Source organism: Phodopus roborovskii, unplaced genomic scaffold (genome assembly GCF_943737965.1).
Source record: "Phodopus roborovskii unplaced genomic scaffold, PHOROB, whole genome shotgun sequence".
Taxonomy (NCBI): domain Eukaryota; kingdom Metazoa; phylum Chordata; class Mammalia; order Rodentia; family Cricetidae; genus Phodopus; species Phodopus roborovskii.
This window is the reverse complement of record NW_026125052.1, coordinates 22,668,558-22,689,650: the sequence shown is the minus strand read 5'-3', so window position 1 is coordinate 22,689,650 and position 21,093 is coordinate 22,668,558. Positions and strand designations below refer to the sequence as shown.

At 46.7% G+C, this 21,093-nt stretch overlaps 1 protein-coding gene across 2 annotated transcripts in view; it reads left to right on the top strand.

The window, feature by feature from the left end:
• Prkca (protein kinase C alpha) overlaps positions 1–21,093 on the top strand; it is a 369,460-nt gene that overhangs the window by 327,315 nt on the left and 21,052 nt on the right. For both annotated transcript variants that reach the window (XM_051179526.1, XM_051179531.1), the window contains exons 10-14: positions 932–1,105; positions 3,577–3,668; positions 6,069–6,131; positions 6,970–7,108; positions 19,631–19,711. In XM_051179526.1, the coding sequence (XP_051035483.1) occupies positions 932–1,105; positions 3,577–3,668; positions 6,069–6,131; positions 6,970–7,108; positions 19,631–19,711 (549 nt within the window). The remainder of the gene's footprint in view (positions 1–931; positions 1,106–3,576; positions 3,669–6,068; positions 6,132–6,969; positions 7,109–19,630; positions 19,712–21,093) is intronic.

Here is a 21,093-nt window from a genome sequence, read left to right as displayed (position 1 = left end):
ATCTTGCAATACTTAAATCCAAATGTAAAGTTTATGTTAGCCTGCCTTCTGTAACTATACTGAATTATGTGAGGTGGTTTATTTATATAGAGAAAGAGGGTTTTTTTTGGCTCATGGTCTTAGAGGTTTCAGTTCGTCCATGACTGAATGGTCCCATTAACTTTTGGCCTCTTGCAAGATAGTACATCATGGCAGGAATATGTGTTGGAATGAACCACATCATTTAATCAGCCAGGGAGCAAAATAAAAAAAGAACGTGACCCTGGTCCCTCAGTGCCCTTCAAGAACATTGCACACCTGCGATGATCTAAGGACCTTTAATAGTTAGCTTTCATTGTCTCAATGAGGGATTGTCTACACTGGCTTGGAACTTGTCTTACTTAAGTTCATTGATATGGAGAAACTAAGCCCACTGTGGGAAGCACCATTCCCTAGGCAGGGTGGGCCTGACTGCTCGAGAGTGACTGAGCACCAGCATGCAAGCAAGCGAGTGTGTATATATTCATGTCTCTGCTCCAGATGGCTGTGCTGTGACAGCTGTTTGACATTCCTGCCTTGACATCTCCACAATGATGCCCGGTAACTTGGAATTGTTCCCTGAAATAAATCCTTTCCCCCTTAAGTTGATTAATTTTTTTTTTTGTCAGTGTATTTTATCACAGCAACAGAACTGAAGCTAGAACTTAGCTCCTACAGGGTCCCCCGCGTCCCGCTATTGCCACACCAGGGACCAAGACGTCTACACGAGGACTTTAAGCACAGCTACCCATAATGAAACCATACCAAATGCCTTAGCATTTTTTTCATCTCACACTCTCAGACTTGCGCCAACCGTTGCTGAACCGTCTCCTGCCCTTGCTCCTCACAACCTCCACTCCTACTCCCAGATGTCTGCCCACCAGTGTTGAGCCTTCTCTCCTTCCGTCCCCAGGTGATGCTCGCGGACAGGAAGGGGACAGAGGAACTGTACGCCATCAAAATCCTGAAGAAGGACGTGGTGATCCAGGACGATGATGTGGAGTGCACCATGGTGGAAAAGCGGGTCCTGGCCCTGCTAGACAAGCCCCCGTTCCTGACACAGCTGCACTCCTGCTTCCAGACAGTGGTAAGACGGCAGCGCACACGCACGCACGCCCGCCCCCTTGCCTGGGGGCTGGGGTGCGGTCTCAAGACCCTCTCATCTCGATAACTGAACTCAGCTCCCTTTGGAGGCAGGCTGCCGCTGCACATCCTTCATTACAGTAGTGTTTATGCTGTGTTAGATATAAGTAATCTATTGGGTTCAGTAGGCATGTGTGCATGGATTACATACAAACACTAAACTACTTTAAATAAAGGGCTTGCACACAGGAGGATCTGGGTTTTCATTAGGGACCTGGAAGTGGCTGTATGAACGAGATCTTCTTCATGCAAGCCCTACACTAAGACTCACACAAAACAGCTGCAGATTCATAGCCATGCCTTTTTTTTTTTTTTTTTTTTTTTTTTTTTTTTTTTTAGCAAACCAGGCTAGCCTCAAACTCTGCCTCACCAAGTGCTGTGATTAAAGGTGTGTACGGCCATGCCTGGGCAGCCCTGTTTTTAAAGAGCACTGACTGAACACCAAGCTACTCCATTTCCTAAGGAGCGTGTCCCTGTATAATGAATGACACAGCAGGAATGGCAAGCTGTGTCCTGTCCTGCAATCCATGAGCTGTAAAAAGTTACAAGAAATAAATCCAAATTATAATATTTCCTGGCATGTGAAATTCAGATTTCAGCATCTGTAAGTCACTTTCTAAGGACAAAGCCACATCCATCCTCTCCCCTGTCACCTGCAGCCACATCCCCACTTTGATTAGGAGTTACAAGATGAGTTACAAGAGACATACAAAACCTGTATCTACTATCTGAAAAAAAGTCCTTATAAAACACCCTACAACTGTGATCTTTGTCAGAGAGTAAAATTAAAAAGGAAAAAAGTCCATATACCAAAGCACTGTGGGGCTTTGCATTCACCACAGAAACATACACAGTAAGATATACCACAGTGAGTTGGCGCACACCTTTAATCCCAGCACTCAGGAGGCAGAGGCAGAAGGATCTCTGAGACTCCTAGGCCAGCCTGATCTACAAAGTGAGTTTTGGGACAGCTAGGACTGTTTCACAAAGAAACCCTGTATCAATAAGTAAATAAGCAAACAAACAAACAAATGTGTACCACAACGTGGCAGTGCAGGCAGGTGTCCCCCACCACGCCCCCTTTTAAATGAGGTACAGTTGTCCGGTGCCCCTCCTCCAAAGCTCTCGTTACCTGGGCTATGGTCAGAAATGGGTCCATGATTATGTCCCTCTTTTAAAATTGTGGGAAACACCCTAAATGCCTTTGGATGGGCAAAGTCTCACAATGGGGCATCCCTGTGGGCACAGCTTGTGCTGAGAGGCTGCAGAGCCGTCACTGGCCACTGTGTGTCAGCCTTGCGCTGGTCACTTGGTCCGCTCCTGCCCCAGTATCCCTCCCACCCCCCACTCCCACCCCACCCCCACCCCCACCTCCCAGCCACCACACACCTGCTCCTGTCAGCTGCTCCAGCTCTCCTGGAACACCAGAAAGAGCTAGTGGCAAGGTGGGAGGGAGAACTGAACCTCAACCCTGTTTCCTGACCCCACAGACACTAGGGCAGCACTGGAAAGTTGCAAAGCAAAGAAATGAAGATGTCGTTAAAGATAGAGTAGAGCTCCCAAAGCCACTCCTGGCTTCGAGCACCTGCTCCATCGTCTCTCCCTCCCCAGGCTGCAGTTCCATGCTTTGTAACCTCTGCAAAAGTGGAGAGTTTTCTAGACCCGAGCAGAGGTCAGCTTTTACCTGCCCTGTTGTGCTGCTGGTTATTTCCTCATTAAATTCCCCGCTCTCTCCCATCTGTCCCAGCATAATGTCCTCATAAGTATGCCGACTTACTTGGCTCCATGATTTATGCCCTCCGTGGGACCAGCGCTTAGCATACCAGTGACAGAGAAGATTTTTATAAAAAAAGCAATATTTGAACACATTATGGAGGCAAAAGAATACTGATTAAAATTTCCATTTGTGGCGCTCCCCTCCCCTCCCACTAAATATCATTAACCCAAGAGATATATTTTCAGAAACATCCATTTAAGCATGCTACTACATCAGCATGGCATTCCTCCTCGCCAGGTTTTACACATGTGCACCATCAATAACACAGGTTAAGATGAAATGGCGGGCCCATGTGGAATCTTCACACCACCACTAGCTTAGAGATACATGATCTATACTGGGAGAACTAGGCTGAATGTCTGGGGGCTCTTATGGTAATAAGGCACATATAAAACCAGGAAGCAGGCATGTTCTCAGTCAGCCATCATCTACAGGGTTATTAAAGGACATTATTACCCTTCCCAAGGCCCCATGCCACAGGGTGAGCTATGTATCCCCCGCCATCACCAGGAAAAGATTTGGAAGAGTGCCCAGCAGAGCAGATCTGCCCATGCCACTCCATATTTGCTCATGAGAAAGCAAACTAGACCAGCTCTGCTGGGGAGGAGCCCTACTCATGTGCGAACCTTGGTCTACAGGACCGGCTATACTTCGTCATGGAATATGTCAACGGTGGAGACCTCATGTACCACATTCAGCAAGTAGGGAAATTTAAGGAGCCCCAAGCAGTGTGAGTACTTTTTTATTTTTTATTAATATTGTGGATTGGTCTTTTTGTTGTTGGTTTATTCTGTTTTGATTGAGTTCTGCAATTCAGGCAGCCTAAAACTCCCAACTGGGAACTCCTGTATAAAATGTCCAGGGGTGACTCTACTCACTTGGATCTAAGCACTGAAACTTCCCAGAGTAGCAGACACGCAGACAGGACCCATGTATAATGATATTTCTAAGGACCAGCTGATTCTATTCTCAGCAAATTGGACATGCTGGTGCCTTCCCTCCCCATCACCTACTAATGCCTCTATAGATGGACTACTTCACCATTCATTGAGTGGATGGTAATTCGCACTCACTATGTATCCAGAAAGAGTGTGAAAGGCATGTGAGACCCAGCCCTCGGGGAGTCCACATCCTCATGTGGCATTTGGAAATGCCATCCAACTATTTTAACACATTGCTGAAACCATACAAGTATAAAGAGGATACCACTAATACCCCAGGATTGGAGTACAAGTAAGCAAAGGTACCACTAGTATCCCAGAATTGGAAGATGGGGAATACTCAGCCCAGAGGTGAAAGAAAGGCTGAGAAGAGATGGGAGCCAAGTCCAGGGAATGGCCTGCAGCTCAGGTGATGTGGGGTGGGGAGGGGCTAGGTGGACAGATGCAGAGCCTGCTGGCAGGGTAGCTAAGGAAGATGGCAGAGGGAAGAGCTTGACCTCATAGAAGGCGTTACAGAGCCCACTGGCTGAGGGAAGAAGTTCAAGATATTGGGGCTGGTGCAAGGGGGCCTGTGGGAAACTGCAGGGAAGAAGAATCAGCTGGAATTAACCCTTTATCTTTAATGAATGTTCTAGAAGAGGAAAAACAAAAGTTGGTGGCTTGGGCAAGAGAAGGAAACCCTTTAAGGAAACCTCAGGCTGGGGTGAGCGCAGCTGTTGAGGAGGAAGGATCCCAACAGAAGCTTATCTTGAACCATCACACTGGGATGCTCCTTACCTATGGGAATGCAGGGGTAGAGAAATGGGCCCCAGGTGGCGGTGGAGGAGTCGTCCACAGGGTGAGGGGGGGAGGGAAACAGATGCCTGCACTGTCACCAGCAGAGTGCCAGTTCCCATACCTAGACCTGGAGCCACAGTGCAGTGGGCCTGACCCAGTAGAGTTGGGGCCCACTGTGATCTGAAACATAGAGGAATCCAGGGCCTGTGCGGGGTAATCTGTGCTAGAAAGATTAACTGCAGGCAGGCAGGGAGACAGGGAGCTCTTTAATCGAAAGCTTTAAAAACCATCAAGGGGGCTTTTTTCTGCTTTTATTTCTACTAAGAAGCCAATGCATTTTTACACCTGCCCTTATCCCCTCATTGTACACCACAGAGCTTTAAGGAGCTTGCATTGTAAAATAAAGCTCAAAAGCCCAGAGCCAGAAAGTAGAGGTAGCAGGATAGCCACCTTTTGTCACCAAGCCACTGGATGGCATCATCTGATACCCTTCCATTCTGCTTGTGTTACAGAAAAGTTAAAAAGTACAGGAAACGTGGAAAACAACACAAAAATCACCTGTGATCTTATCTATCTCTCCGCTCCCTGCTCCATCCCTGCCTCCCCTGCCAGCCCCTAGGGGCAACCCCACTAAGAACTCAGTCTTCAACTTTTCTCCGCTCCTCGGCTACTGTGTTTATTTTAAGCCTCTGGGTGTATTTACCCAGTCCGTGCTTGTGGCTTTGTGGACTTCCAAGGCTCCCCAGTGCTGTGCAAATTCTAAAACACTGTTCTGCATTTAATCTGAGTTCCAGATATTAACCTATTAATGATTTTGAAGTGATGGTAATGACTGTTTTTATTGTGAATTATTTAAAAGGGCAAACGCAGGCATGATGAATCATGGTGCATGGCCCATTTATTCCATCCAGCACTTCAGCAAATGAATAAAGGAGCTGGAGCACTTGGCAGCCCTAGGCTTTGTCTTCTGGGAGTGGTTGCCTTCTCAGACACTGAAATCTACTTCAGCCATGTATTGGAGAATGGAAACTTTTCCCACTCAGCCGCACTCCTAACACAGGAGTGTCACACAAGTAGTCACCCTTTGAGTTGCCATACTAGAAATGATCATGTGGGGAGTGAATGAGCTTCTCCCTTTCCACAGACAAGAAAAATCAGTCTTTCTCATTGTGGGATAGAGAGACAGGCAGAGCCAGCTGTGAAAAGCACACATGCAGGGTGATCTCAGAGACTTCTGGGGTATCTATGTCTGTCTGTCAATTGGTCGGTCAGCCTTTCTCTCTCTCTCTCTCTCTCTCTCTCTCTCTCTCTCTCTCTCTCTCTCTCTCTCATATCTCTCTGATGACCAAACTTAAGTTAAAATATCCAGAAAGCCCCAAACCCAGATGTCTGAAGTATACTTTGTTCTGCAGATTCTACGCAGCGGAGATCTCCATCGGCCTGTTCTTTCTCCACAAAAGAGGAATCATTTACAGGTGTGTCTCAGAGCTCTTCGTGCAGCAGAACGATGGAGGGGGTTTGGGGAGCCACTGTGGGCAGGGAACCAATTCTGTGATGGGAACTTTGGATGTGGAGTCCACAGCTCCTCAGGAATGCAAACTTGCTGAGGCTCATCTGCCCCCGCAACCTTGGGGCAAACCAGAGCCACTTCTAGAGTCAGCCACATGACTTCTAGGCTCAGAGATGTTACATGTCTCCTTCCTGCTTGTCGCATTTTCTACTCTGCTGACAGCACCTTCCTCTGCCTTTTATTTGGATGGAGGACAGAGAGCGACAGAAGCTAGACTGCCGTTCTAGTCACTCAGCAGGAGAAGAAGATGGGAAGCAGGGACTGCTGAATTAAATGCTTTGGGGCTGTGGTACCAAAAAAAGAAAATGCCTTGAATAATTAAGAAGACATTGGCTCAGGCAGGATAGGGGAGACATGGAAGACAGAGGTTCATGGAAGGTAGCTCTGAACCTGTCACTTGGGGTACCTATATGTATGTCTGTATCCCCACTTCTGTGTAGGATATTAATAAATCCAGTGCCTGTAATCTCCCCAAACCTGATAATGTGGAATCCCTGGATTTGAAGCCACAAAAGGTATTAGGAATCAGTAATTCAACCATTTATTACTTACTTGGCATTTAAATACCTACTGTGTCTTAGGCTCTGGAGAAGGAAGGACACAGTAATTCCTTGGTGTCTGGTCTCCAGGGACTTACAACACAAGTGCCACTGAGCTAGGCAAAGATCCTTCCATTTCACCAGCTCCAAGCAAATCAAGTCATGTGATGGGAGGGCCCCTGACAGTCACCTGCTTCCTTACAGGGATCTGAAGCTGGACAATGTCATGCTGGATTCAGAAGGACATATCAAAATCGCCGATTTTGGCATGTGCAAAGAACATATGATGGATGGAGTCACAACCAGGACCTTCTGTGGGACTCCCGATTACATTGCCCCAGAGGTAAGGATCACCAGGTATTTCCAATCTACAAACAGGGAATGCAAGGTCATATACGGATTGTGACACAAGGTAAACTAAAGTAGACAAATGATGCTCAAATAGGGGAAAGACATAGACATGCCCATCTCACACAGCACTATTTCACGGAACTCCTGCTTTTGTTTTATGTGTCTGTGGGATGGCTGCATGATAAACTATTTATCCTGCATGCCCGTGGCCATAGTGATTTCAGAGACACTGAAACTGGGGGGATTTGCTCGCATATACAATCTGCCTGTAAATGTTGAGTGAGAAGGCAGTCACCATCGTGGTTCTTGGCATCCTTGGAGTGACGAGGACTCTGACTACATGGTGCTCAGATTCTAATCTAGGAAGAAGACTGCAGTTGATAGGGTTAAAAAAGCATGGTTGGTTCCATGGTTTGTGTATGTAGTAGAGGGCATATTAGGGTAGCCCATTCAGCTTTTCCCACCTCTATAAGCTATATGCCCTGGCTTGTAGAAGCTTCTACTATGCCTCAGCTCATAGTGCTTTCTTCCACCATCCACACAGCGACAGGATCGTGTGATTGCTGTGACTTTTCCAACTCTACCCGTCTTCTTCCCATGACAGCTCTTGTGATTATCACAACCTCAACTAGTCTACATTGGGTTCTACATCTCTAGACCTCAAGCTGTATCTGAAAAGTCCTGACTGTGGAAGATTATATCCACAGGTTCTGAGGATTTGGACCTGGCCGTCTTTGAGGGAGGAAGACCTTCAGCTGCACATAATCATTTCAAGGACACTTTCTACTAGCAAACACACTTAAGCACATTCCAGGCATCCTTTGGGAATCTGGGGACTCTTCGTACACAGAGAATGATGTGCACATGCTATGGGTACCCTGGGTTCTGAAGGCTACATTCTTCAGTTCTCTGATGAGCAGCAACTACTGTGTGTGGCTAGCTTAGCATGCACTAGACACTTCAAACCCAACCCACACCCCACTACCACCTCCTCTTGCCTTAGTCCTCAAGGCAAACCCCTTGAGAGAGGTTAGCACCAGGCTCTTCCTTCACATGAAGCGATTAAGACCATAGAAATATGTCTAAAGCTAAATTGCTAAGAAATGCTAGAATTAGGCATCAACCCCACATTCAAACCATCTCCAGACCTCTACACCACTCACATTAAGCAAGCCGTTCATGTGCAGACTGTATTCTTATCTGTTTCCTTGGCACAGGGTCCTGCTACATAGTCCAGTGTCAATATAGACACAATCTAGACTCCCTTAGGACTGTGGTTCTCAACCTTCCTAATGCTGTAACCCTTTAATACAGTTCCTCATATTGTGGTGACCCCCAGCCATAAAGTTATTTCATGGCTACTTCAGAACTATAATTTCGATAGTGTTACGACCTGGACCGTAAATATCTGATACACAGAATATCTGCTCTGTGACCCCTGTTGGGGGTTGTGACCCACAGGTTGAGAACCATTGCCCTAGAAAGAGCTTCCCGGGGAAGGATTATCTAGATTGGGTCATGCTGTGGGCATGCCCATGGAAGGTTGTCTTGGCTATGTTGTTTGACATGGGAAGACCCAATCCGTGGTGGCTAGTCATGTTCTGTAAGTTTGGGTCCTGGGCTATATGAGAGTGGAGAGGATAAGCCAAGTACCAGACAATGACAGCGTGTGCATCTATTCTTTGCTGTCCACTGTGGATGTGTCTGTTTCAAGTTCCTGCTGCATCCACTTCCCCACGGTGACAGACCGGAACCGGGAACACTGCGTTAAAATAAGCCCTTTCTCCCCTAAGCTGCTCTTTGTAGCAACAACAAAACAGGAAAGTAGAATACCCAGGCTGCCTACTTTTTAACCCCCTCCCTGCCCCGCCCCATGTTGTTATTACAGGCAGGGCCACCATACTGAGCACTGGCTTCCTTAGCCTTTCCTGGCCCCGTGCTGTGATTACAGGGTGGGGGGGGCATCATACCCAGCACTGGCTCACACTGGAAACTCACTATGCCAAGCATGTTATCTCCAGGGCTCGCTCCCACCCTTCAGTGCTGACAGCTCAGGAGAGAAGACATGCTTGGGGCCAAAGGCAATGTCCAGCTTTCTCTCCCTGACCAGTTGACTTTCACTGAAAATGTAGGCAATGCAGCCTAGGAAGATCAGTTGCCTCGCCCGTTCCCCTCCAAGCCTTTACACATCGGACACACATGGCCCCAAGAATATTTAGTGTTTGGGAAAGACCAAATGGGTTCAAGGTTTCAGAATTTGCTCAGAGGTTAAACTAATTTTGTCGTCTGTGTAAATCTTCCTGTCAGGCAGAAGCGAAATAATTATCTTAGATGGCATTTTCCCTAATAGGCAAAGCAAAGATTGAAATATTTATGGGTATTTGTTCAAAAACCTTGAAATCGATTCATACCGTAGCATCTCCCTAATGGGGAGAGAGGGGTCAAGGTGAAAAATGTCACTCAGATATGACTTGAGAGTAAATATGAAAAGCCATAGAAGGGGTACAATCAGAAAATAATTCTAGAGGCTGTGTGAAGGCTCTCCTTGCTCCAACATACCAAGAATTGTCTGCAAGAGTCCTGCAAGGCACGCACCTCTGCCATCTCTTGAGTACCAGCCTGAGAGGCATGGCTCACAGTACAGGGGTACCCTCTGAGATGACTGGGTTCTCGTGTCATGGAACAAAGTACTAGACCAGTTACACTGGATATTGATAGACCTGGAGCTAGCGATCATTTACTGAGAAAGAGAGGGGCTCTAGAGAAGGAAGTAATTCAGAAACCTGGGAAAAGCCCAAAGCTCAGAGGCCATCCAGGACCACAAGGGTCTCATCTCATGAGTCTTTACATCCTTACAAGTCATCTGCACAGTGCCCGCCCTCTTTGGTGCTTGTAGATCCTGGGCCTATTTCCCTCACAGGTATTGCTTCATTATTTGGAGCCACACTAGGAGGGCTCTCCCATCCTCCTCTCCCATTAGCTTCTTCCCTGCCAGTCTTGATGCCTTGTTTGGGAGAAAGGCGATTTAAAATGCCTACCTCACCAGCGTTGTCTCCCCTCCTTCCTTGAAGGAGTGACTGGCCAGTGTCCTTCTGTGTACCCTTGCTGCAATGGGAAAGAAACCATTTATAGTGTGCCACGCATAGGACATCCTCAAGCCTTGCTAGCACAGGGGCTATGCTAGGTGGGCGGAGCACCTCTCCCGTGATGTGCTGGCTCCGTCTCAAGTCCCCCGAGCATGTCGTTTTCAATGTAGTGAGTTCCTGTGACTTCCCCAGCATCATCATACACCTGGTTACAGGAAAAGTTAGATTTGGATGTGGACCCTAACCTCCTGACCCAAGAGCCCATACATTTTTTCCCATGTGTTCTATCATCTCTAGAGTCATGGGAGAAAAGCAATTTAAAATGAGCATTCAGGGACTGGGGAGATGGATGAGTAGGTAAAGTGCCTATTGTTCAAGCATGCAGACCTGAGTTCAGATCCCTAGAATCTATGTAAAAGCCAACCACAATAGCACACTTCCATAACACTAGTGATGAAGGAAATGGAAATCCTAGGGCCTTTTTGGCCAGCTAGTCTAACTATATATATCTGAGCTCTAGGTTTAGTGAGAGAGCCTGACTCAATAATATGGAGAGAGATTGAGGACCAGTGTTGACCTCTGACTCCACAGGCACATGTGCATGTCCATGCACGCGCATGCACGCACTCACGCGCGTGCACACACACACACACACACACACACACAGTGGTTGAGGAATGAATAATAAAAAACATGTTTAACATAATATTTTTATTGATTATTTGGAAATTTCACATAACACACCCCAATCACATTCACTTCCCAGTCCTCCCAGGTCCCCCCCCCCCCACACACACACATACAGCCTTATGACCTTTCCAGGGAAAGGCTGTGAGGAGGTATAGACAATTAAAAGAAAAATATTAAAAATCTCAGTGAGAAAACAGCTCTCGTGGTCTACGCAGCCAAGCAGTCAGGCAGTAAATTGGCACTTGGCTAACAGAAAGAGGCTAAATGAGAATAAAGATGAGCAACAGCCCTAGCAAGCCTCCTCCAGCTGTCATGGACCGTGGGCCACGCCTGGCCTTAAAAAAAAAGTGCTTGATTAAAGAAAGAGAATGATAAAGCCAGCGAGGCTCTCTTTCTTTCTTTTATTTATTTATTTATTTTATATAACCAAGTCCATTTAAATGAAAACAAACATTTATAGACAATATTTGGGAATTTGGGCGAGGTTCTCTTTCTATCAGAGGCCGGTTTCTGTCTGTATGGGATCATGGTCCATAGACTCCGGATCTGAACAGAAATGAATCTCTGTTCTCCCTCAGAGAAACACTTAAAGAGCCTAAATCAGGCTTTCCTTTGGTGTCCTCCTTAAATTGTGTGACTCTCCTCGGGACATCTGTGAACTGCATAGGGTACACGACCTCATGTGTTTTATTACCTTCCTGCAACTCTTCATCTCCAAATTCTCTGGCCTCAGAGCCAATCTAATGAGTGGGAATTAAGATTCACTGGACTCAGGACAGGTTAAGTGAGGTTTATTCAGGGAGGATTCTCTTACACATGAAACAGATGACCACCACGGGTTCCCATTCCACGGATGCCACCCTGCCACCTGGATGCTTCCTGCAACCTGTCCAGGAGGCAAGAGAGCAAGCCGGGGTCCTGGCACCCCGACTAGTCTGCACCTATGACCACACCCTCTCCATCATCCCACCTCCCAGTAGATTCTCTGTGTTGGTGAATGCCTAGACCAGGGCAAGCACACCATTTGCTACTTGATCTGGTCATCAATTCTATTTAGTGTATAAAGAAATGATATAGAGATTTGGTTCGTTTTTCTGGAGACCCAAATAAGGTAGGTCTGGGCACGCAGTCAGGAATAAGCTGCCCCCCCCCCCCCCCGCAGTGCCTATTGTCCTGAAAAGAGTTGCAGCTTCGGCCTCAGATGACATCCTGAGCACACATTACACCCCCCACATAAGCCGGTGAGCTCCTCACACAGGCACAAGTTCATTTCCAGCGCTCAGTACCCTCTGGGTACGCAGGGGCCTACATTAATTGGCTCTTCATTTAGAGATTTATTTAAATCCTGTGAAAATGGGCCAGGGATTTCCGAGCTGTATTTCACCTCTTCCTCTGTGAAATTGCCTAAGTAACAGTGGGAGGAAGTGGGTGTCTCAAGAGCCATAGCCAGCATTTTATTCATTTCCTGGTTTTGCTTTTGGTTTGTTGTGTTTAGTTTGTTGTTGTTGTTTTTTGTTTGTTTGTTTTTCGAGACAGGGTTTCTCTGTATTGTTTTGGAGCCTCTCCTGGAACTAGACCAGGCTGGCCTTCAACTCACAGAGATTTACCTGCCTCTGCCTCCCGAGTGCTGGATTTAAAGGCGTGCATGAGTGCTGGGATTAAAGGCGTGCACCACCAACGCGCAGCTTCATTTCCTGGTGTGGTCCTCTTGCTCACACCTGGTGCCTCAGTTAATGCCCACACCCATCCACCAGTGCTCCGAGGCTAGTTGTGCTTTTCCAGGAAAAAGGAGACTTGGAGAGGGGCAGTGGCCTACCCAAGGCTCATGGTCAGCAAGAGGGTCACTGAGCAGCCCCTTCTCCATGCATGTTCCTCTCTGCTCTTCCATCTCCAAAGAACTGCCGGACATGAGCCCTCACAGCTCTGGGAAGTCTTCAGACACAGACCTCATCCCTAACTCTTTGGAGTCTTTACTATGGAAGTAGTTACTGTGTCCTGAAGTGCATTTAACATTTTGAGTGGTTCCCTGGGCTTCAAAGGGGAGTTTCTGTGCTGGTCCTGCAGGGGAATGCTGGGCTATGAATCCCAAAAGGCCGACCCCCTTCCATGGAGGAGCCCCCTGTAGAGAGGCCACAGAGATCTTGCAATGCATTTGATTCCAGGCTCATTGGTTTCTGCCCTGTGTAGTCCTGTGTAATCTTAAGAGGCACCACTGAGGACAGACTTCTGTTCAGCTTCAGGCTTTTGTATTCCTTCCTGTCTGCTAGGTCCTTGCTATAACCCTGCTCTTTAAAGAACTTAGTGTGACATCTGTAAAGTGGGAGGGGGAGGCATCATCACAATTTCTTTCTTAAAGTACAGCTTTCAGGACGGACTGTGACTTACATGAGCTTGTCCTGACTCAGAAGCCCCGGTCCCTAAATCCACATCTGTTGCTTCTATTCTGTCTAGTGTAACCAACTCAAAACTTAACGGTCGTGTGAGCATGCACACAGAGACCAGAGGAAGACATGTGGTACCTTGTCCTATCACTCTTAGATTTATACCCTTGGCAAGATCCCTCACCAAAACTGGAGCTAGGCTAGTGACCAGCAGTTCCTAGCAATCCTCCTGCCCATGCCTCCCACAGTACTAGGATTGTGGGCACATACAAGGCCATACTCAGGTTTTTGTACAGGGGCTGAGGCTAAACCTAAGAGTCCTCATGCTGTCATAGCAAGTGTCTGTCCCTCCCTTTGGATGGGAAGATGATTCCCATCCAAATAGACATACTGTCTGTTCACTTCAGCCATAGACAGAAGCATCATTTCTGTCTTAATAGAAAATATACTTTCTGTATTTCCCAGTCTTCTAAGCCAGATCATATCCATTGTTCTCACATAATGCATTTCTTCCTCTGGAGATTACAAATATTATAAATATTTCTCATATAATATTCTAATATCTGTGATCATAGATACTACATTTCTGAGTATCTATGAGTAAGTGTCACGTCTATCTCCCCAGTTAGAGCCATTATCCCTAATGTCTAGCAGAATGCCCACCCAAAAGACAAGACCTGTCAGCCATAAATGGTGACAGATAGAGAAGGAGGAAGTGGGCAGTAACATTGTAACAGGAACTCATCTCAATTGCTTGAAGGAGGTGTGTGTGTGTGTCTTTTGTAGTTACTTCATCACTTCTGTGTTCCATGCTGTAAGTAGTGTCTGAGACATAGCCATTTGTTAAGAGACTGAATTGAAAGAGTTAATGATAATTTCAATGTCCAAGTGGCAATCATCACTTCAGAGTGTTCAATGTGCCTTGAGGACTTGCCTTACTCTCTCCTCCCTTGAGCCAGATTGACTTTATTGCCCTGAATACCTTTCACCCACATGCCTGGGGACAGGTCCTTATGTCTGATGCCAGGCACTGTGGGTGACATGTGTTGCAGTTACCTGACGTGAGCACACTTGAGTGTGCACAATGCCATTTCATCCCTACCACATACCTACCAGGCAGAGTCTGGGATTCCAGGATCACAGCTGGGAAAAGCCAGAATGACAGAGCTGGTCTCCAGGAGATGCACTCAGAGCCCTCTCGCCCCAGTACATTTCCTATTGAGTGTTGGACTCAGATGGGTCATCACAGTGGAGTTTCACTGGGAAGCCTGGCCCTTGCTCTCCCTGCTGTAATGTCTTCAGTACGCCACCCTCTAGTCTCATGCCTGGTACAGCCAAAGGGGACAGTCAGGGGCCCTGAGGACTTTCCTGACCTTATAGACTGATGCGCCTGGAAACATCACTTTCCTGTTCTTAGGCTTAGGATTCTTTCCAAAACACTTTTTATATCATCTCCAAGCTCTTTCCATTCAATCTCAGTATCCCAGCAGGCCAGAGCCTCACCACTTTGTTATTTTGAGACAAGGTTTTTCTGTATTGCTTTGGGGCCTGTCCTAGAACTCACTCTGTAGACCAGGCTACCCTCAAACTCAAAGAGATCCACTTGCCTCCTGAGTGCTGGGACTAAAGGTGTGAGACACCACTTCCTGGCTGCCTGAGGCCCTTTTAATTTATGCGTGCCTATGGAGTAGATTCACTCTGATCTATCTATCATCTATCCTCTCTCTCTCTCTCTCTCTCTGTGTGTGTGTGTGTGTGTGTGTGTGTGTGTGTGTGTGTGTGTGTGTGTGTGTTCAGACCTTTCACTTATTAAAGAATGTACCCTGGACAATGGGTAGACCTTTTACAAAAATAAGAATGGGCTGATCTGTGGTGGCACACACCTTTAATCCCAGCACTAGGGAGGCAGAGGCAAGTGGATCTCTGTGAGTTGGAGGCCAGCCTGGTATACAGAGCAAGTTCCAGGTCAGGCTCCAAAGCTACACAGAGAACCCCCGTCTCTAAAAAACAAACTAATAATAATAATATTCACACTCTGTGGAATTATCCTTAGGCAGGATGCCAGACGCAAGGAAGGTAGAGTGGTTTCCCAGCTGTTTGGCTCCTGTTGAATCTTTGACCAAGCTTTAGAGTGAGGTACCTCTACCAAGCTGGCTTTCCCAAGACATGTCTAGGAAACTAGCCTCGGCCAAGCCAGCCTCGGCCAAGACAATCAGTATATTAAAATGGTCAAAAGTGAAGCCACTGAAGCCATCTGATGACCAAGGGTCATGACCAGCCTTGCCACTTCCTAGCTTATACACATGAGCAAGCTACACAGCCCCTATCTTCCTCAGTTCCTCACCTTTGAAATAGGCCTCAGAAGGTCTAGATGGATCAACAGATAAAGACCCTAGCCTGTGGTGGTGATGTTGGTCATAGTGCTTGTTACTTCCAGTAGTATCCCAGTGTTCCCAAGCTCTCCCATCTCTGACATGTCAGAAGTTAGGCATCATCTAAAGTGTCAACTACTCTGGGATGCCTTTAAGCCAGGAGTAGCCTCTGCAGATGGGAGAAGGCTGGGTGGCCTTTAACCAATGGTCTTCCAGTAGCCTTTGCTGGGCCCATTGGCCTAACGGGAAATGAGAAGCCACCCCTGGTCCTTTCGTGCCCTGGTTCTGTGCCCGTTCTGGAAGAAAGCCTATTCATACCTCACTTCTACAAGACAGGCACCCATTTGTAACATCCTGACAGTCCCCCAAGCAATTGGCTCATATACGTATAATCATAGTGATCACAGTGACAAATGGCTGTAGAAGGAGTGACAGTGGCCCGGTTGGGGTCTGTCTTCAAAGCCAAAGTTCAACCTCCCATGTGCTGCAGGGAAACCCGCCAACTCTAGACCTTCTCGCCAAGCTGGCCTCCTTTTGTGAGCTGCCCCATTATGAGATGCCAAATTGCCATGGCAGCCCCTGGCCCTGGGCCTCGCGGCATATCAGGCAGCCCAGGCTTGGCTGGAAGCCTCCCTCGGCCCACAAATGCCAGGGGCACCTGCATCTGTCCTCACTGGTGACAGACCCCAGAGACTCAAAGCTGTTCTGCGCTTTCTGAATCTAGTCCAGCTCAGAGCTGGACCCCCGAGGTCAATTCAAGTCAGAGGACCCGAGTGAGCTGTGGAGACTGGCAGACTCTCAGGGCCCAGAACCATCAGCACCCATTGAAAATGCAGTATAAATCATAGCTGCACTTAGCAGTCAGGTTTTTAATGGTGACAAAAGAAACATGAAACTGATTTTGTTGTAGCTTATGTAACCCAGTATAGCCAAAGTTTAAAAAAAAAATAAAATTTGCTGAGGAGTTATTTTCCTTTTTTTAAATGAAATTATCAAAATCTTATAACTATTTCATAACTTCAGATATCTCAGTTGAGACTGGCTATATCTTGTATGGTTAGTAAACACATGCTGATGGCCACTGGACAGCATGTCCCTAGACAGCATCGTAGGACTGTGGGTCTGATCACCTGTCTTCAAGAAGGACATCCTAGTTACCATTTCCCTTTTACCCTGGGGTTTTCGTTCATTAGAGATCTTTGTTTTCCTTTTATTTAAATTAAAAGCAATCTTATTTTATATAGCAATCCCAGTTCCCTCTCCCTCCTGTCCTCCCATGCCCCCCACCAGTCCCCCATCCCACCCCCCATCTAGTCCCCAGGGAGGGTAAGGCCTCCCATGGGGGAATCATCAAAATCTGTCACATCATTTGGGCCTAGGCCCTCCCACTGTATCTAGGATGAGAGTATCCCTCCATAGGGAAAGGGCTCCCAAAGTCTGTGCACTAGGGATAAATACTGTTCTATTGCCAAAGGCCCCATAGACTGCCCTGGTCTCCCAACTGACACCCCCATTCAGGGGGCCTGGTTCAGTCCTATGCTGGTTCTCCAGCTGTCACACTGGGGTCCATGAGCTCCCCCACACCTTGTTCAGATCAGCTGTTTCTGTGGGTTTCCCCAGCATGATCTTGACCCCTTTGCTCATTACTCCTCCCTCTCTGGAATCAGACATGACTTAGCATCATGTGAACACAGGAGTCTGGCTGATTGAACTGTTTAGTTATTCATGGCTTACAGAGTATGAAATAAACAGTTGCCATGCATGGTGACTCGTGCTAATATCCCAGCACTCGGGAGGCTGTGAGTTGGAGGCCAGCCTGGGCTGCAGAGCAGCCAGACCCTGAACTGAAATAAAGTCTAAATCCCTCATTTATCCAGCTACCTCCTGGGTTCAACATCAGCTCCATGGGACAGTAAATAGCACAGATTGTAGGAACTGCCTTTGCATGCTGAGAGGTGCAACTTATGCAACTATTTTCCAAACACCATTATACCACTATACTTTAAACCAGGAAATCATTTCAGGCCCCTTTAACTTCAACACCCTTTGATAATATTTTACCAAGTCCAGCACAGACATATTTGAAAACCACAAAATCCTCTTTTAAAAATACAAACCAGCATTCACAAGCCACTTAATCACCGAGTGGGTTTGACAAGTCTGTTAGCTTTCTGAGCCTTGTTTTCTAATCTATAAAAGGGGAATAGCCATGTCTCTCCATCATGTGGCAGGAGACGATGCATGTGACGTAGTTCAGCAAGTGGATTTTCACTCTCTGAAGAGAGTGCTTATTGCTCTCTTTGATCCAAACAGGTTCTGAAGAAAAGGTGAGGTGTAGCAATTTGTTAGCAGAGGGATAACTGAGTCTAGTTACTAATGCTTGCCACTGTGGATATCTGCTCACCACTAGCAAGCAGAGGTCAGGCAACCCTCCTCCATCCAGACCATGAGAATCCAGAATCTCAGCATGGCAGCAGACAAACAAGCCTGACACGGCCTCTCTCCATCCATTACCCAGAAGCTTTTCTATTTAAAAGTTTAAATCTTGAACCATCAAAGGGTATATGCTAAACAAAACATAAGACATTGATGGGTTGTGATGAGTACACAACAGAGGATGCATATCCTTAAGATATAAAGAACTTTCATTAATCAATAAAAAAAGACCCTGTAGCCTGTGTGAGGGTAAGAATCTTGTCCTTTCTCCAGAGTACCCCTAGCACTTCCCATAGTCTCCAAAAGAATGAATGGATGGGCCAGCCAGTCAGAATAATCAGGAAGCTTATTAAAAAGAGAAACACAGGTGTCTAATTCCCATGTGAATAAAATGAAAATAGAAAGACTATTGAAATATCGCTTTCCGTCATCAAATAGGCACTTTGGGAAACAATGGCAGTAAGTGCTGTTGTTGAGAATTCAGGGACATGGACTCAACTCTTTTGCTGCCAACCGGGTAGGATGCATTGTGCTGCCCCACAAGCAGTCTGGCAGTGTGTCCAGAGCTTTACTTCTGAAGCGAAAAGAACTACTTTGACCCAAAAATTCAACTCATAGGAATTTGTCCTGCAGAAATAGTCAAAGGTTTTTGCAGAGATGTACCTGACCTACTATATTTTAAAATGTTGTATTGTGAATGTTATGCCTGTACCACTCACATGCCTGGTGCTCACGGAGAACATAAAAAGAGGTCGGACATCCTGGGACAGGAATTGCAGACATTTGTGAGGCACCTTGTGGGTTCTGGGGATTTAGCCTGAGTCCTCTGTAAGAGCAACAAGTGCTCTTAACTGAGCCATCTCTCCAGGCCCCCATACTCTACTGTTGAATAAAGTAACTAACAATAGGCTAGCAGGCTGGCATGATACTATCTGTAAATTTTCTTACTAGTTAATTCTTATTGAGAATAGCAACCATCAGGGGATAAATCAGTAGAAATTAACTTACTGAACATCAATATGCTATCCCTAAACTAACCATTGTAGCCATCCAAAAGTATACGGACTCCCTTGGTGTTACTTTTAAAAGATTCATTTATTTCTCTATTTTATGTGTGTGTACCTCTGAATATATGTATGTGCACCATGTACATGTAGGTACCAGCAGAGGCAGGAGAGGGCATCAGATCCATTGTAACTGGAATTTCAGACACTTCTAACTGCCCACGATGTGGGTTCTGGGAGCCAAACCTACATCCTCTACAAGAGCATTAAATGCTCATAATCCTGAGCCTTCTCTCCAGCTCCCTCTTGTGTTTTTTAACCATTAAATCCAACTCGCTGCACTGTCTATTTTTCACCACGAGGGTAAGTAGATGTACCTTCAGACAGTCAGCAACATCTCCAAGTAAATCCAGAAGAGGAATCCTGAAACAAAATTTGGGTGGTGTCCCTCTGTGTTTACATGCCTGCCTGCTTGACTCATCCTCTCCCAACAGGAGCTCTTCCAGTGACTGCGATACATAACTAATGTGTTTGTTTCCACACAGATAATCGCTTACCAGCCATATGGAAAATCCGTGGACTGGTGGGCATACGGTGTGCTTCTGTATGAGATGCTGGCTGGGCAGGTAATGTTTCACTGCATGTCTGCATTTGTTTGTGGCTGTCGCATGTGGTGTGACTTCCTTTAGACAGAGACAGTAATGACAGGAGGAGAGTGCAGTGTGGCAGATGCCACTCCAAATCCCTGTCCCAGGGGGAGGGGGGGGGAACCTCTGGAGAGCAGACGATAATCTCCTGATCACTGATCATAAAAACTCCAAATGGAAAGTAACAGCCTAGAGTGTGGACACGGTAGCCACCATGTTGAGCGCCCTGCAAACTGATGATAGCAGTGGCCACTGTGAGTTTGCCAGGATCTCAGAACTGGGATTGAGTTGGTCAACAGAAATCATCCCAGCTGCTGACTGTGACTTATTATTAAAGGAAGAAAGCAGTAAAACTCACAGGTAGCCCCTCCCTGTCCCCTCCTGTCTCACTGTTGGCAAGGAAGTATCCTTTTCACCCAGGCCCAGCAAGGCTCAACTTCCCAAGGCAAGAAAAATTTATCTGAGAACTAAGTGCATTGCCTAGCATGGCACTTCCTTGTGCAATGGCTTAAGGAACTGAGCCACAGCAACACATCCGGACTGCTTTAATAAACAACCCCCAGATGCCAGTGGCTGCTTCACACTCTCCATATGGTCCTCTGTACCCTGGCAGAGGGGGTGGATGAGGGCAGTGAGTTCCATCCAGTCATTCAAGAATCTGAGGACAGCTTTCTCCCCTCCTTTCTCTCTGACGATCTCAGAGCCCTCCACTAACACATCTCATTTCAGCCAGTGATGAAGAGAGAGTTGGGGCATGGCACAGGGAATATTCTAGAACCAGGCCTAAGTGGCAGCAGTAGGTTTGGTGAACGAACCCTTGAGGGATCTCTGGCTTTATTCTTGTCTTAGTCACTGTTCTATTGATGTGGTAAGAGATCATGGCCAAAGCAACTTATACAAGAAAGAGGTCAATTTGGGGATCACAGTTCCAGAGGATCAGAGTCCATGATCATCATGATGGGGAGCCTGGTGGCAGGCAGGCAGGTATGGTGCTGGGGCAGTAGTTAAGAGCTCACACCATTACCTACAAGTAAAAGGCAGAGAGAGCTAACGAGGAATAGAAAAGCCCACCCCCAGATTCACACTTGCTCCTACAAGGCCACACAGCTCCCAATCCTTCCACCAACCAGAAACCAAATATTCAAACATAGGAGCGTATGGGGCCTTCTCTTTTGGCTCACACAACAATTCTGCTGCTGGCTGGTTTTTTTGTTTGTTTGTTTGTTTTCCTAGAACTCTGAGCTAGTGCTAGGGACCTTGACCTTAGAGCCAAGAACCTTAATAATGAAGAATGCACAGAAGCACCCATGCTGAGTGCAGACATACATATTTCTGGGGAGAAAATGCCCACCATCCTGAAA